The following is an 11,192-nucleotide window of genomic DNA, read 5'->3' as shown; positions in this document are numbered from 1 at the left end:
AGTGGTGGCCTGTTTTCACATTGAAAAGACTGGAATTCATTACCATCCATAGCAGGATTGATAGGGAAGCAAAATGGACAGTGACAGTGTTGTTCTCTTTGACAGTTGTGGGAGCCAAGAAAGAAGTGTGACTTGCTTTTTGTGACTTACAAAATCAAGACTGAGTATCATTACTTTTGAAGCCCATGTAAAAAATGATGAATTTTTCAGAAATCACCAGTTAAGAAATCATAGTGTTGCTTATATGGAATCTGAGTTTCAAAGTTATGTTTCAGTTTTCTTTATTCCTTAATGAAGCTTTTTATTAAGTTTTTTATTCACCATTACACCCCTAGATGCACAGTGCTAGGATCATAGTAGGTGCTCAATAAATTACTTACCGCCGGGGCAGAGGAATGATAAGAAAGTATGTATTTTCTGTAAGTTTTGTTGGTCTCTGAAACAGTTGGTTTTAGGTTTACCAGTCATATCTTGGTATCTTGTTCCACATAAGACAACTTGACAGAATCCCCTTTCTGGCCATTATGTTCAACTTATTTTTGTCTTAACCATTCTTGAAAATCATGGAAGTAGTGTGGAAACTTGATTGTACCTGCAGTATAGCAAAAGAGGCCAGTCTAGATAGGTAAGCACTTATGTTTCTCCATGAGCTGATGTCTTAAAACATCTAGATTTTAGGAATTTAGTGTTGTGTTTTCTAAAGATACATCGTACAGCATACAGATAACATTGTAATAGAATAAAGGAATCTTTTGATTTAGCACCAAATTCCATAAAGCAACGACTACTGCCCAGCTCTCTTGGGCATATGAATAGCAGAAATTATATTTCACTTTTTTAAAGAAATAACAAAGTACTTAAGGTTAAGCGGAGCCCATGGGAAAAGGTCCTTGTGGTGTTTCTCTTTGGTTTCTTGTGCTCTTTCTAGAGAATGACTTTAAGAAGTCAGGGCGGTCAGGTGGTCAGTGTGGTCAGGCAGTCATGAGCAGATGGTTAAGCAATGTGCTAGGGCCCCATAGACCAGTGAGCCCAGCTGAAGAGGAGAGGCTAGCCAGTGAGCCTAGCTGAAGAGCAGAGGCTAGCCAGTGAGCCTGACTGAAGAGCAGAGGCTAGCCAGTGAGCCTGACTGAAGAGCAGAGAGGCTAGCCAGTGAGCCTGACTGAAGAGCAGAGGCTAGCCAGTGAGCCTGACTGAAGAGCAGAGGCTAGCCAGTGAGCCTGACTGAAGAGCAGAGGCTAGCCAGTGAGCCTGACTGAAGAGCAGAAACTGAGCCAGGCTGAAGGCTGAAGAGCAGTGATTTTAACCTTTATTTATAAGTTCTTCAGTTTTCCTAAAAGACAAAAGTTTGCCTCCATAAAGTTTGACTTAAAAGGTTCTCCTTGCTCTCTTCTTCTTATCTCCTTTCCTCTTGCTCTTATGACACAATAATTTCCTTACTCTCAATGCCTTACTCTCAATGCTATGCCTTTACTTCTAAGTTCTTCTTGAGTTCTGTTCTCTTCAGTTCAGTTCTGTCTAAAAAGCTTTCTCTCTCTTTGTCCTCAGCATTTGTATATCTTTCTGAACACAGCATCACATGGTGAAAAGTTCACCACAAGTTTGCACAGGAATTCAAATCATAAGTTGGATAATCAGTTTACGACAGAGAATGTTTACATGCATATCCATGAAGAGTAATCATCAGGATAAACCATCACCATCTGTCACTAGCTCTGCACAGGTTCATGGAGAGTTAAAAGCTGTAATTTTTATGAGAAAAGAATAAGTGAAATTACCTATAGGCAAATCCAGTCAATTATTTATGTTCAGTCCTTGCACCTATAGTAAATCATTAGTTCTCTTTTTATGAACTTTGGTTAATTGGTTTATACCCTCTTAGGATGGGCTCTAATTTGTAGATGCCTGCTTGGTATTGCAGAAGCAATTTACTCATGACACTTTAAGAATGGCAGAGTTTTCAATGCAATTTTGATTATCAGAGAGAACATAATAGCAGTCCTATTATAAAGGAGCTTAAAATTACTAATCTAATTTTAGGAATTCTTATAGAACCATCATTAGGAATTAAGAAATCATCTATTTGTCTGTACATCATCACGCCAAGACAATACATCTTCGTTGTTCTGTGGTGATCTGCTCAAAAGAGTGGGGTAAAGAGCATGACAAATACAGAGGCAGATGCTTGCAGCCAACCATTTAGCTGAGAGCAGGGTCCCCAATGGAGGAGTAAGAGAAAGGATTGAGGGAGCTGAAGGGGTTTACAGCCCCATAAGAACAACAGTAAGAAACACCCAGAGCTCCCAGGGCCGAAACCACCATCGAACGAGTGCACATGGACAGACCCATGGCTACAGCTGCATATGTAGAAGAGGATGGCCTTCTTGGGCACAAATGGGAGGAGAAGCCCTTGGTCTTGTCAAGGCTTGATGCCCCAGTGTAGGGGAAAATCAGAACAGGGAGGCAGGTAGGCCTGGGTGGTTGGGTGAGTGTGGTAACACCCTCATAGTAGAAGGGGGAGGGGGTGTTATAAGGGGTTTTATGGATGGGAAACCAGCAAAAGGGATAACATTTGAAATGTAACAAAAGCCCTCTCTGGGGAGGGGATAGCGGATAAGGTGCTGCTAGCCCCCTACTTCCCTGCTGCCTCCCTTTGTTCGTGACTCTGGTGCCAGGTGTCAGCCTGGGACTCTCCATGGGCTGCTGCTGGCACTGGTCCTGGCATTCAGGGCCAAGAGCATGATGAGCAAGGAGCACATGGTTTGTCCCGATTCAGAGCTGGGCCAGTGGACACCAGAGAACAAGCACAGCTTCCTGTACGATCATGAGGTCTTCCTGGGCAAGGAGGACTCCAAGACCTTTGATAGCTAAGCCTGGACGAGGGCAGGAGAGGCTGGGGAAAATTGTTGACCCAATTGACAGTGATGGAGGTGGCCTTGTTACTACTGAAGACCTGAAAGTTTGGATCAAACAGGTACAGAAAAGATACATCTACCATAATGTGGCTAAACTCTGGAAGGATTATGATAGGGACATAGATGAAAAGGTCTCCTGGGAAGAATACAAGCAGTCCACTTATGGCTACAACCAGAAAAAGGGAAAACCTTGGGAACAGAAATGTATATCACATCCATTGTCTAAGGTAGTAGATTTATTTTTAAGAAAAATCTCCCTCATCCATGGTCCCTAGAGATTTGGGTGCTAAGAAAAATCTCTTATCCAATTCAGGGTTGTAAGCTATTCTCCCCAGCAAAAGCATTGATGACTTCTAGTGAAGCAGAGAGAAATATCTAGCTTTGGAATAGAGGTTGCCAAACGGTATTCCGGTGACACATTAGAGACTGCAGGAAAGGGCCCCCACAGAAATTGATCAATTTGGGGAGAGCTAGTTAGCAGGTAGGCCATAGAACTTCCCAGTGACATCATCAGTAAGCCCTTCATTGGACAATCTATGGTATCTAAGAGATCCCTAGAATCTTCTGTGATGTCATCAGTGTTATGGTGACACCAACTGCCTTTGGGAATTTCCTTCAGTTCCCTTTGGGTTCACAAACAGGCATGTTTCGCCAGCTGCTCAGGCTATTTTGGAAGGAGAGTGGAGAACAAGGAGAGACCACTCCAAGGTGGAAGTAAGCTGACCTCCTGTCTAGTAAAACAGGAAGGATGAAATCATTCTGGGGAAGACTTGGTGAGTCCTGGGCAGAGTTGGGGAACTTCCTCGAGGAGGTAGGTTTGAGATGTGCCTTCTAAGACTAGGCCTTACAAGCAGGAGCCTTGGGATTTCTCAAAGGCAAACCAAGTGCCAGGAGTTCCTGATCATTAATTTGAGAGAAAGCCAGAAATTGGTAAGCCTTTAGTTTCTTTTCTAGAAGCTTTTTAATTGTGAGTGTCAATGAATGCCAGGAAGAGGGACTGTGAGATTAACAATGTGATCATCCATGGTTGGGAGTTGAAGCACTTCATCCTCTAGATTATTGTAGGTTACATAAGTCTCTGATGACAAGAACAAGGAAAGATGCACCCCTAGTCATGAGTTTAGGTCTTAGACACTTTGGGCTGGAACACATGTGATTAGAGCTTGATGGTGCTAAACATTATGGACTCCACGATTTATCTGCACCACATCTGATATGAGATAACAATGTCCCACCTGTTTATGTCTGAGTCAGGTTATACGTTTCAGGGCGAGGGCTCCTATAATAGTGAGCTTGGCAAATGTATGGCATTAGAGGTTGGAAAGAGGGACATAGCTTAAGAATCCAGCTCGAAGAAAGCTTTTCTGCTGTTTCAGTCATTCACCCAGTCTCTACCATTTCCTCTTCCTCAACCTCCTTTTGGGATTAAGAATGCTCTTTTCCTCCCATGGGCCATCAAATATGCAAATTCACTTGGGTTTATCTATCTACAGGTTTTGGTAGGAAGGCATCATCCCAAACTGTCATCAGTCAGCAAGAGGAGTGTCTAAAGGAACTGGAGGAACTCAAATTTGAAATCCAGAAGTGTCAATTTGAGAGGGATGAACTTTATCAAATCCTGGACCTTTATATCTATGATGATTGGGACTACAGGTAGTCATTATGCCCAGTAACCTGTTCACTGTCTTGTGCTCTCTCTGCTAACCAAAGATTTCCTCATATCACGAGAGAGTTTCACCTGTCATCCTGGATTTTGAGGAGCCTTGGCAGGCATTGGCTTGTGAGATAAGCTAGGTGCTCTGTGTTTAGGGTCATCCTCCTTTTTACTTGACCCTGAGCTCCTTGGATTAGCATAGGTTCTGTCAATACCTGGAAGGACCTGGTTACACTTGATGCATCTAAGTGAGGGAATGAAATTCCTGCATGCCATCACTCATTTACTCTGATTTTGTTCACTATACACTGATTCTATGGCATCTCCATGGAAGTAGTTGGCATTCTAATTGTGTTTGTATATGGGTTGGTATGTATTTATATGAATGTATTTCTGGGTGTTTTGCTCAGGATAAGGAAACTGCAACCTTTGATGGGACCTGGGGATTTGTTTGATGAACAATTTGTAGGTCATGATAGCGTGGAAGCCCACATGGATCAACAGAACTCTTTGCACCTTCTATTTACTTTGGTGGTAGATAGGACTCTCCTGAGGGAAGGAGGGGTTACAAATCCTCTTCCCTGACAAAGTAGTTATGCCCTCTGGGAATTCATGTAACAATAGGAAACCAAGGATTGAGTATACCTGCTTTCAAAACAAGAGAAATGTCATCACAGCTTTCTCTTGGGCCCAAAGCTGTGGCACAGACTGGAGGAATCTTCTTCCTGAACTAGTCAATTCCATCATGCTCACCTGGCCAGCTCTTGAAGGTCAGGTCCCTCCAATTGGTACCGTGGCTCTGTTGTCCTGTGCCCAGGATAATAAGTTTAATCAGCACAAATAGGACCCAGTTCAAAGGAGCAAGTATGTGGTATAAACTGGGTTTGAGTAATCCAGTCAATAGTCTGATTTCAGATAATCTTTTTTTGCCTGATTTGAACTTCATTTGGTTTTTGACTTTACTCTTTTTTTAGCTATCAAGGGACCATTTACTGGGACCTAGAAATGGTGATTGTGGTAATAAATTCTGGACATTTGTTATTCCCAAACAGGCATTTCATAGGCTCCATCCACTCTAGTACAGAGGGTCTTTGCAGAACCATATCTCCATAGCCTTTTAAAGAGACCTTATTTCAAAATAAATGTTGGCTGATTTGCATAGAAACGTTTCCTTGAAAGAATTGTTGTTGGAGTCTCACTGTTGTGTTTTTGCTCTGGTCTTTGTGTTTGACACATTCTTCCCTCCCCATTCATTTCTTAAATTTGAATTTTTTATTTCATATTTTTTATTTATATTTCACCTAATTCTGAAATCATGCGTTCAGACAGTTATTTGTTCATTGGGCCATGCCCTAACACAGGCTGGATATCGAATTGCCAATAAGTCAATCAGAACATGAGATGAGAATGATGGCTATGCAAATGATGACCAACTCAAAAAGTTATGCCGTGGAGAAGTACAAGGAGCTCATACAAGTGAACAGTTCCTACCAGTGAGTCACTGACAGAGATGAGAACCCAGCACTAGGCAGGGAATGCTTTTGTCCTGTATGACTTTCAATAAAATCAGGGCTCTGGTTCTGTAGTGTCTGACTCTTAACAGGAAAGCCTGCCTCCTGGCAAAGGGTCTTGGATTTGTAACTTTTGGACTCAGATGTCCTACATGTGAAGAGTGTAGAAGACCCTCTAATTGTTATTTTCCCCATTAACGATCGATCCTCTACATAGAAAAGATTTGCATCATGATGGGAATATCAATCAACTCTGAACTTCTAGGACACTGACAGGTTCTCTGTGATCCATGAGAAACACATGCAAAGATTGTATAGCTATTGGGTCTTCTATCACCCCTTAGAGGGGATTTACCCTCTACTTGCAGATGGTTTTAGCATACTATGGACATATGAGCACCCTTATGGTCCAATTCTTCTACCTTGATGTATATAAAACATCTTAGTGTCAGGATTTTCAGAAGTACTTTGATTCACAGGGAATGTGGCCTCTGGATTTGGGCTCCTCTAATTGGTGCTAACTTGTATACTGTGGCTCTAGCCTGTTGATGTCTGGAGATGAGTGCCCTTGAAGGGATGATTGTACTTGCAGGAGTGACAGGCAAATAGAAACTGCCTGGAAGTTGACATTTATTGTTTGTGGTTCAGCAACACACACTTCCAATTCCTGCGTGAATGGACTCAATTGAAGAACAATATAAGGATTTTGCTGAATGAGAACAGACAACTGCTGGTGGAGCAGACTAAACTGCCAGCATCCTATGAGAAAGCAAAGAGGTTCTGTGAGGAGGCCAGCAATTACATCTGTGTCCCCAGAGCCAAGCAACAGCAAGTAGGGTTAGGCCTCAGGGACAGGTTCTCCTCATGTTTTATCATAAACATAGACAAACCAATGTAACTGTCCATTACTATTACATGTACTGACCTATGTCCCATCCAAGTGTTCATTTATGTGATCATTTACAAGGCTTTCTGTGGAGAGAGCCCTTTTTCAAGAAACTGCATGTTTGGAAAGCAAATGCTCCTGCTCTTTGAGAATCTGCAGTTTATTAAGGGAGATAGGTTGATCACACATCACAGCACTACATGTCATTATGTGTGGAGGGTGCTATGTGGGAGCCCCTCTTTAGACTAGCACAGGGCTTTGAGGGATGAAGCAAAAGCCTGGAGCTCATTTTCTTTACAGGGATCATGTGAGATTCCAGGAAGGTAAGTAGTTTGAAGGAGGAGAGCCTGGTGGAAATGCCAAAGAAATGGTTCTCATTGTCATCTTTTGGTGGATTTGTTCTTTCTCCCCCATTTTCCCTGTATATCAAGACCATCTCTTCATGCTTCCTGAATCATGGGTACCTGACAGAGCCTGAGGAGCAGCATGTCAGTCCTGTTTTGTTCGAGTGTTGCTGGAGAGTTCATATCTTGACCTTACACTCTGTAGATGCTTGGAAAAGCAGGGATGTGGAAAGGGGTTCTCAAAACCTGACAATTGGCATGAGAGATTTGAGACTTCAAGAACAGAGTTATCTACCCCCATTCTCATCAAGAAGAGTGCTATCTAGGCCTTTTTATTCCTCTCGGGAAAAATGGCTGAGTAGTGATTCTCTCTTAAAATACCTGCTTTGAATAGTCTATATTATGTTGTTCCTCCAGCATAATGGAAACTTCATTGTTTTATGTTGTTCCTCCAGCATGATGGAAACTTCATTGTTTTCTGCCGACTTCTGATTTTTCGTGTGTGTGTGTGTGTGTGTGTGTGTATGTGTGTGTGTGTGTGTGAGTGTGAGTGTGTTTGTGTGTGTGTACATTGCTGTGGTGATCTATAATTTGTGGGTATTCGGGGACGCCAGATAATGACATCTGATTTTGTCCAGTCATTCTCTAACTTAGACCTAATTTAGACCTTTTAGCCTAGGTCTCTCAGCAAACCTTCAGCTCCCTGTTTTGTGCTGGCCAGCAGTCTTTGAATCACTTGTCCAGTTCCAGGTAGAGCCCCCTCTCTTATTTGTCTCAACACATTCTTTAGCCATTCAGCTATTTTAAAAATAAGGATTAGATTTCTTCACTTTACCTGAGGTATCCCCCTTGAAGATTCTGGTTTGTCTTATTGACTTCACCATGATCTTGCATGGAATCTTATAGTGCATCCCTCTGCTGACATTGTTTTCCTAACTATATCGTTGGCCTGGCATTCTTTCAGCATAGATTCCCTCTTAGTCTTGTACAGAAAGTTGTAGTTCAGAAAAGTCACTGTCGTTTATTTCATTATTCTCCTTCTGACTGATATTGAGGTTGTTTTAATATCACGTGAACTATGTTATGAAAAGTTCCTGAAAACTGACCATGAGTCACTGTCTTCCTCTGATGCTTCCAAGGTCTTCTATGAAGGAAGCAGGGTAGTTTTAGTGAGGGGCCTATGATGAGTCAACATGAAGCTTACTGAAGGCTTTTCTTCAAATCCTCTTTCTGGGGAATTTGGTGTTGTTTTGTTTAGGTTATCTGTGCAAAGTTTGTAACTCCGGTAGGACCAGCAAGTATCTGCATAGAAAGATTTTCTGAAGTAGAAATAAGTTCAGGCCAGGGCAGCACAGCCTGCTGGAGTCTAAGAGATTTGTACACATCATAGCTCCCACTAATTCCTCACTGAACAGGAAACCTCCTGGATAAAAACTTAGTTTTCCTTTGTGTGTGTGGGTGTGTGTGTGTGTATTTGTGTGTGTATTTGTGTGTGTGTGTGTCAGTATATGTGTGTGTGTGTATCTGTGTTTGTAAGGGTACATGTGTGTTTGGGTGTGTGAGAGTGTGTGTATGTGTGTGAGTATGTGTGTGTGTTTATATGTGTATATGTATGTGTGTGTGTCTAGGTGTGTGTGTGAGTGAGTATGTGAGTTTGTGTGTGTGTGTGTTTTTCTGTGGATGTATGCGAGTGTGTGTGTTTGAGTATCTATGTCTGTGTGTGTGAGTATGTGTGAGTGTGTGTGTGTTTGTATGTGTGTGAGAGTGTCTGTGCGTGTGTATGTGTGTGTATGTGTGTGTATGTGTGTGTCTGTGAGTGTATGAGTGTGTGAGTGAGTGATTGTGTATGTGTGTGTATTTGTGTGTGTGTGTGTCAGTGTATATGTGTGTCTCTGTCTGTGTGAGTGCATGTGTGTTTGTGTCGGTGTGTGAGAGTGTGTGTGGGTATGTGTGTGAGTATGTGTGTATGTTTATGTGTATATATGTATGTGTGTGTTTATGTGTTTGTATGAGTGTGTGTTCGTTTGTGTGTGTTTCTATGTGAATGTGTGAGTTTGTGTGTGTGTGTGTTCACCTCTATAATTGCATGCTAGTTCATCTGTGCCTCCCAGTAATGACATGATTTGTCTTCATGCCTCCCAGTTCATCAATCTTATCTACTTTTGTCCTATATGCACTCCTATATGTATATGTCATCAATCTTATCACTACACACACATATATCTATATTTTATATATATATATTATATATATATATATATATATCCTATATACCCATGTGGGGCAATCTCTGAATGATCATTTGTTCAGTGTCTGTTCCAACCTTTTGCTTCCACATCCCCATCTATGCATATATTTGTTCTCCCTTTTAACAAGGAATGAAGCATCTGCATTTCGGTGGTCCTGCCTCTTGAGAGGTGAATGCTAGCAGCAAACATTGAACTGAGACTGGCCTTCCCATTGGAGGAAATAGTGAAAGTATTGGAAGAGCTGAAGGGGTTTGCAACCCCATAAGAACAAAAATGCCAACCAACTAGAGCTCCCAGGGACTAAACCATTACCCAAGGACTATACATGGACTGATCCATGGCTCCAGCTGCATATGTACCAAAGGATGGCCTTGAGGGCACCAATGGAAGGAGAAGCCCTTGGTCCTGCCAAGGCTGGATCCCCCAGTGTAGGTGTATATGGGGGGGGGGCAAATTGGGTGGAGAACAGCATTATAGAAGAAGGGGAGGGTATGGGATAGAGGGCTTATGTCCAGGAACCAGGGCAGGAAATAACACTTGAAAAGTAATTAAAAATATTCAATAAATGAAAAAAATACTGAAAAAATGAATTTGTGACCAATGGTGCTGGGTTAATTCCTTAGCAGTTGATCAGATCTTGAAGAAGCTCAGATTGATAGATTTCTAGGGTAGGAGCGCCCAACATTCCCTGCTTCAATAAAAATAGGGCTATGTATTCAGGCCCTTTTCAGCTTAAGAGATACAGGCTGTCCCTTCACAGATCATGGGAGACAGAACAAAACAAAACAAAACAAAACAAAAGTTCAGAGCCTATACACTGGAAAAAGGAAGCTGGGTGTGGTCGTTGTTTGGCCTTGTCTACCTGGATGGTTAATCACAAGAGTTCCACTTTTCTGTATTTGAAATATGGAAATGAGATGGAGAAATGAATCAGCAGTTACGCACAGTGGCTACTCTTCCAGAGGACCTGGGTTGGATCCCTAGTACCCACACGGCAGCTCTCAACACTCCATAACTCTAGTCCCAGGGATCTCATGCCCTCTTCTGATCTTTCTACACACCAGGCACACACACTAGTGCACAGATATACATGCAAGCAAAACACCTGTGGACATAAAAACAAAGAAACAAACAAATACAAGCGAATAAATAAATCTATGGAAACCATTATATCTCAACAGGACATAGGTTTGCTACAAACGATAAGTGAACTTTTTTTTGTCATCTACTTGAATTTATTCTTACATTCTTAAATAAAAGATAAAAAGGAGGAGGAGGAAGAGGAGGAGGAGGAGTTGGTGGAGGTGGTGGTGGTGGTGGTTTTGGTGGCCACAGAAGTTATTCATAAACACTGAACAGGAACTAAGACTCCAAATCTTGGGTACTCCTTGTACCCTCAACCTCAGATCCCTGACAGACTCCCACCCTCCCTTCCTTTTCAACAAGACACCCAGATCAGCAGCAGAGGTACCTGGGGTCAGCACTCAGATTGTGAACAATGGGATGGAAGGGAAAAGTTAAAAAATGGGAGCTGAGAAGGGGAAGGAAAGAAGAAGAGAGATCCTAGGCTCTAGAGGACAGAGTGGGGCCACAGGAGGGGAAAGTGAGCCAGTAAGGAGGTGCCCCTCCAGACTGC

General features: G+C 42.3%; 1 protein-coding gene across 1 annotated transcript; it reads left to right on the top strand.

The window, feature by feature from the left end:
- The first annotated feature begins 3,126 nt into the window (after window positions 1–3,126).
- LOC116915007 lies at window positions 3,127–7,808 on the top strand. Its single transcript, XM_032919404.1, is given in 5 exon segments — window positions 3,127–3,745; window positions 4,167–4,199; window positions 4,343–4,565; window positions 5,928–6,059; window positions 6,726–7,808. Coding segments are annotated over 5 exon segments (888 nt in total). The 5' UTR covers window positions 3,127–3,495; the 3' UTR covers window positions 6,976–7,808.
- The last annotated feature ends 3,384 nt before the right edge of the window (window positions 7,809–11,192 follow it).

This window comes from Rattus rattus, chromosome 13, assembly GCF_011064425.1.
Source record: "Rattus rattus isolate New Zealand chromosome 13, Rrattus_CSIRO_v1, whole genome shotgun sequence".
Classification (NCBI taxonomy): domain Eukaryota; kingdom Metazoa; phylum Chordata; class Mammalia; order Rodentia; family Muridae; genus Rattus; species Rattus rattus.
This window is presented reverse-complemented; position numbering and strand designations above follow the sequence as displayed.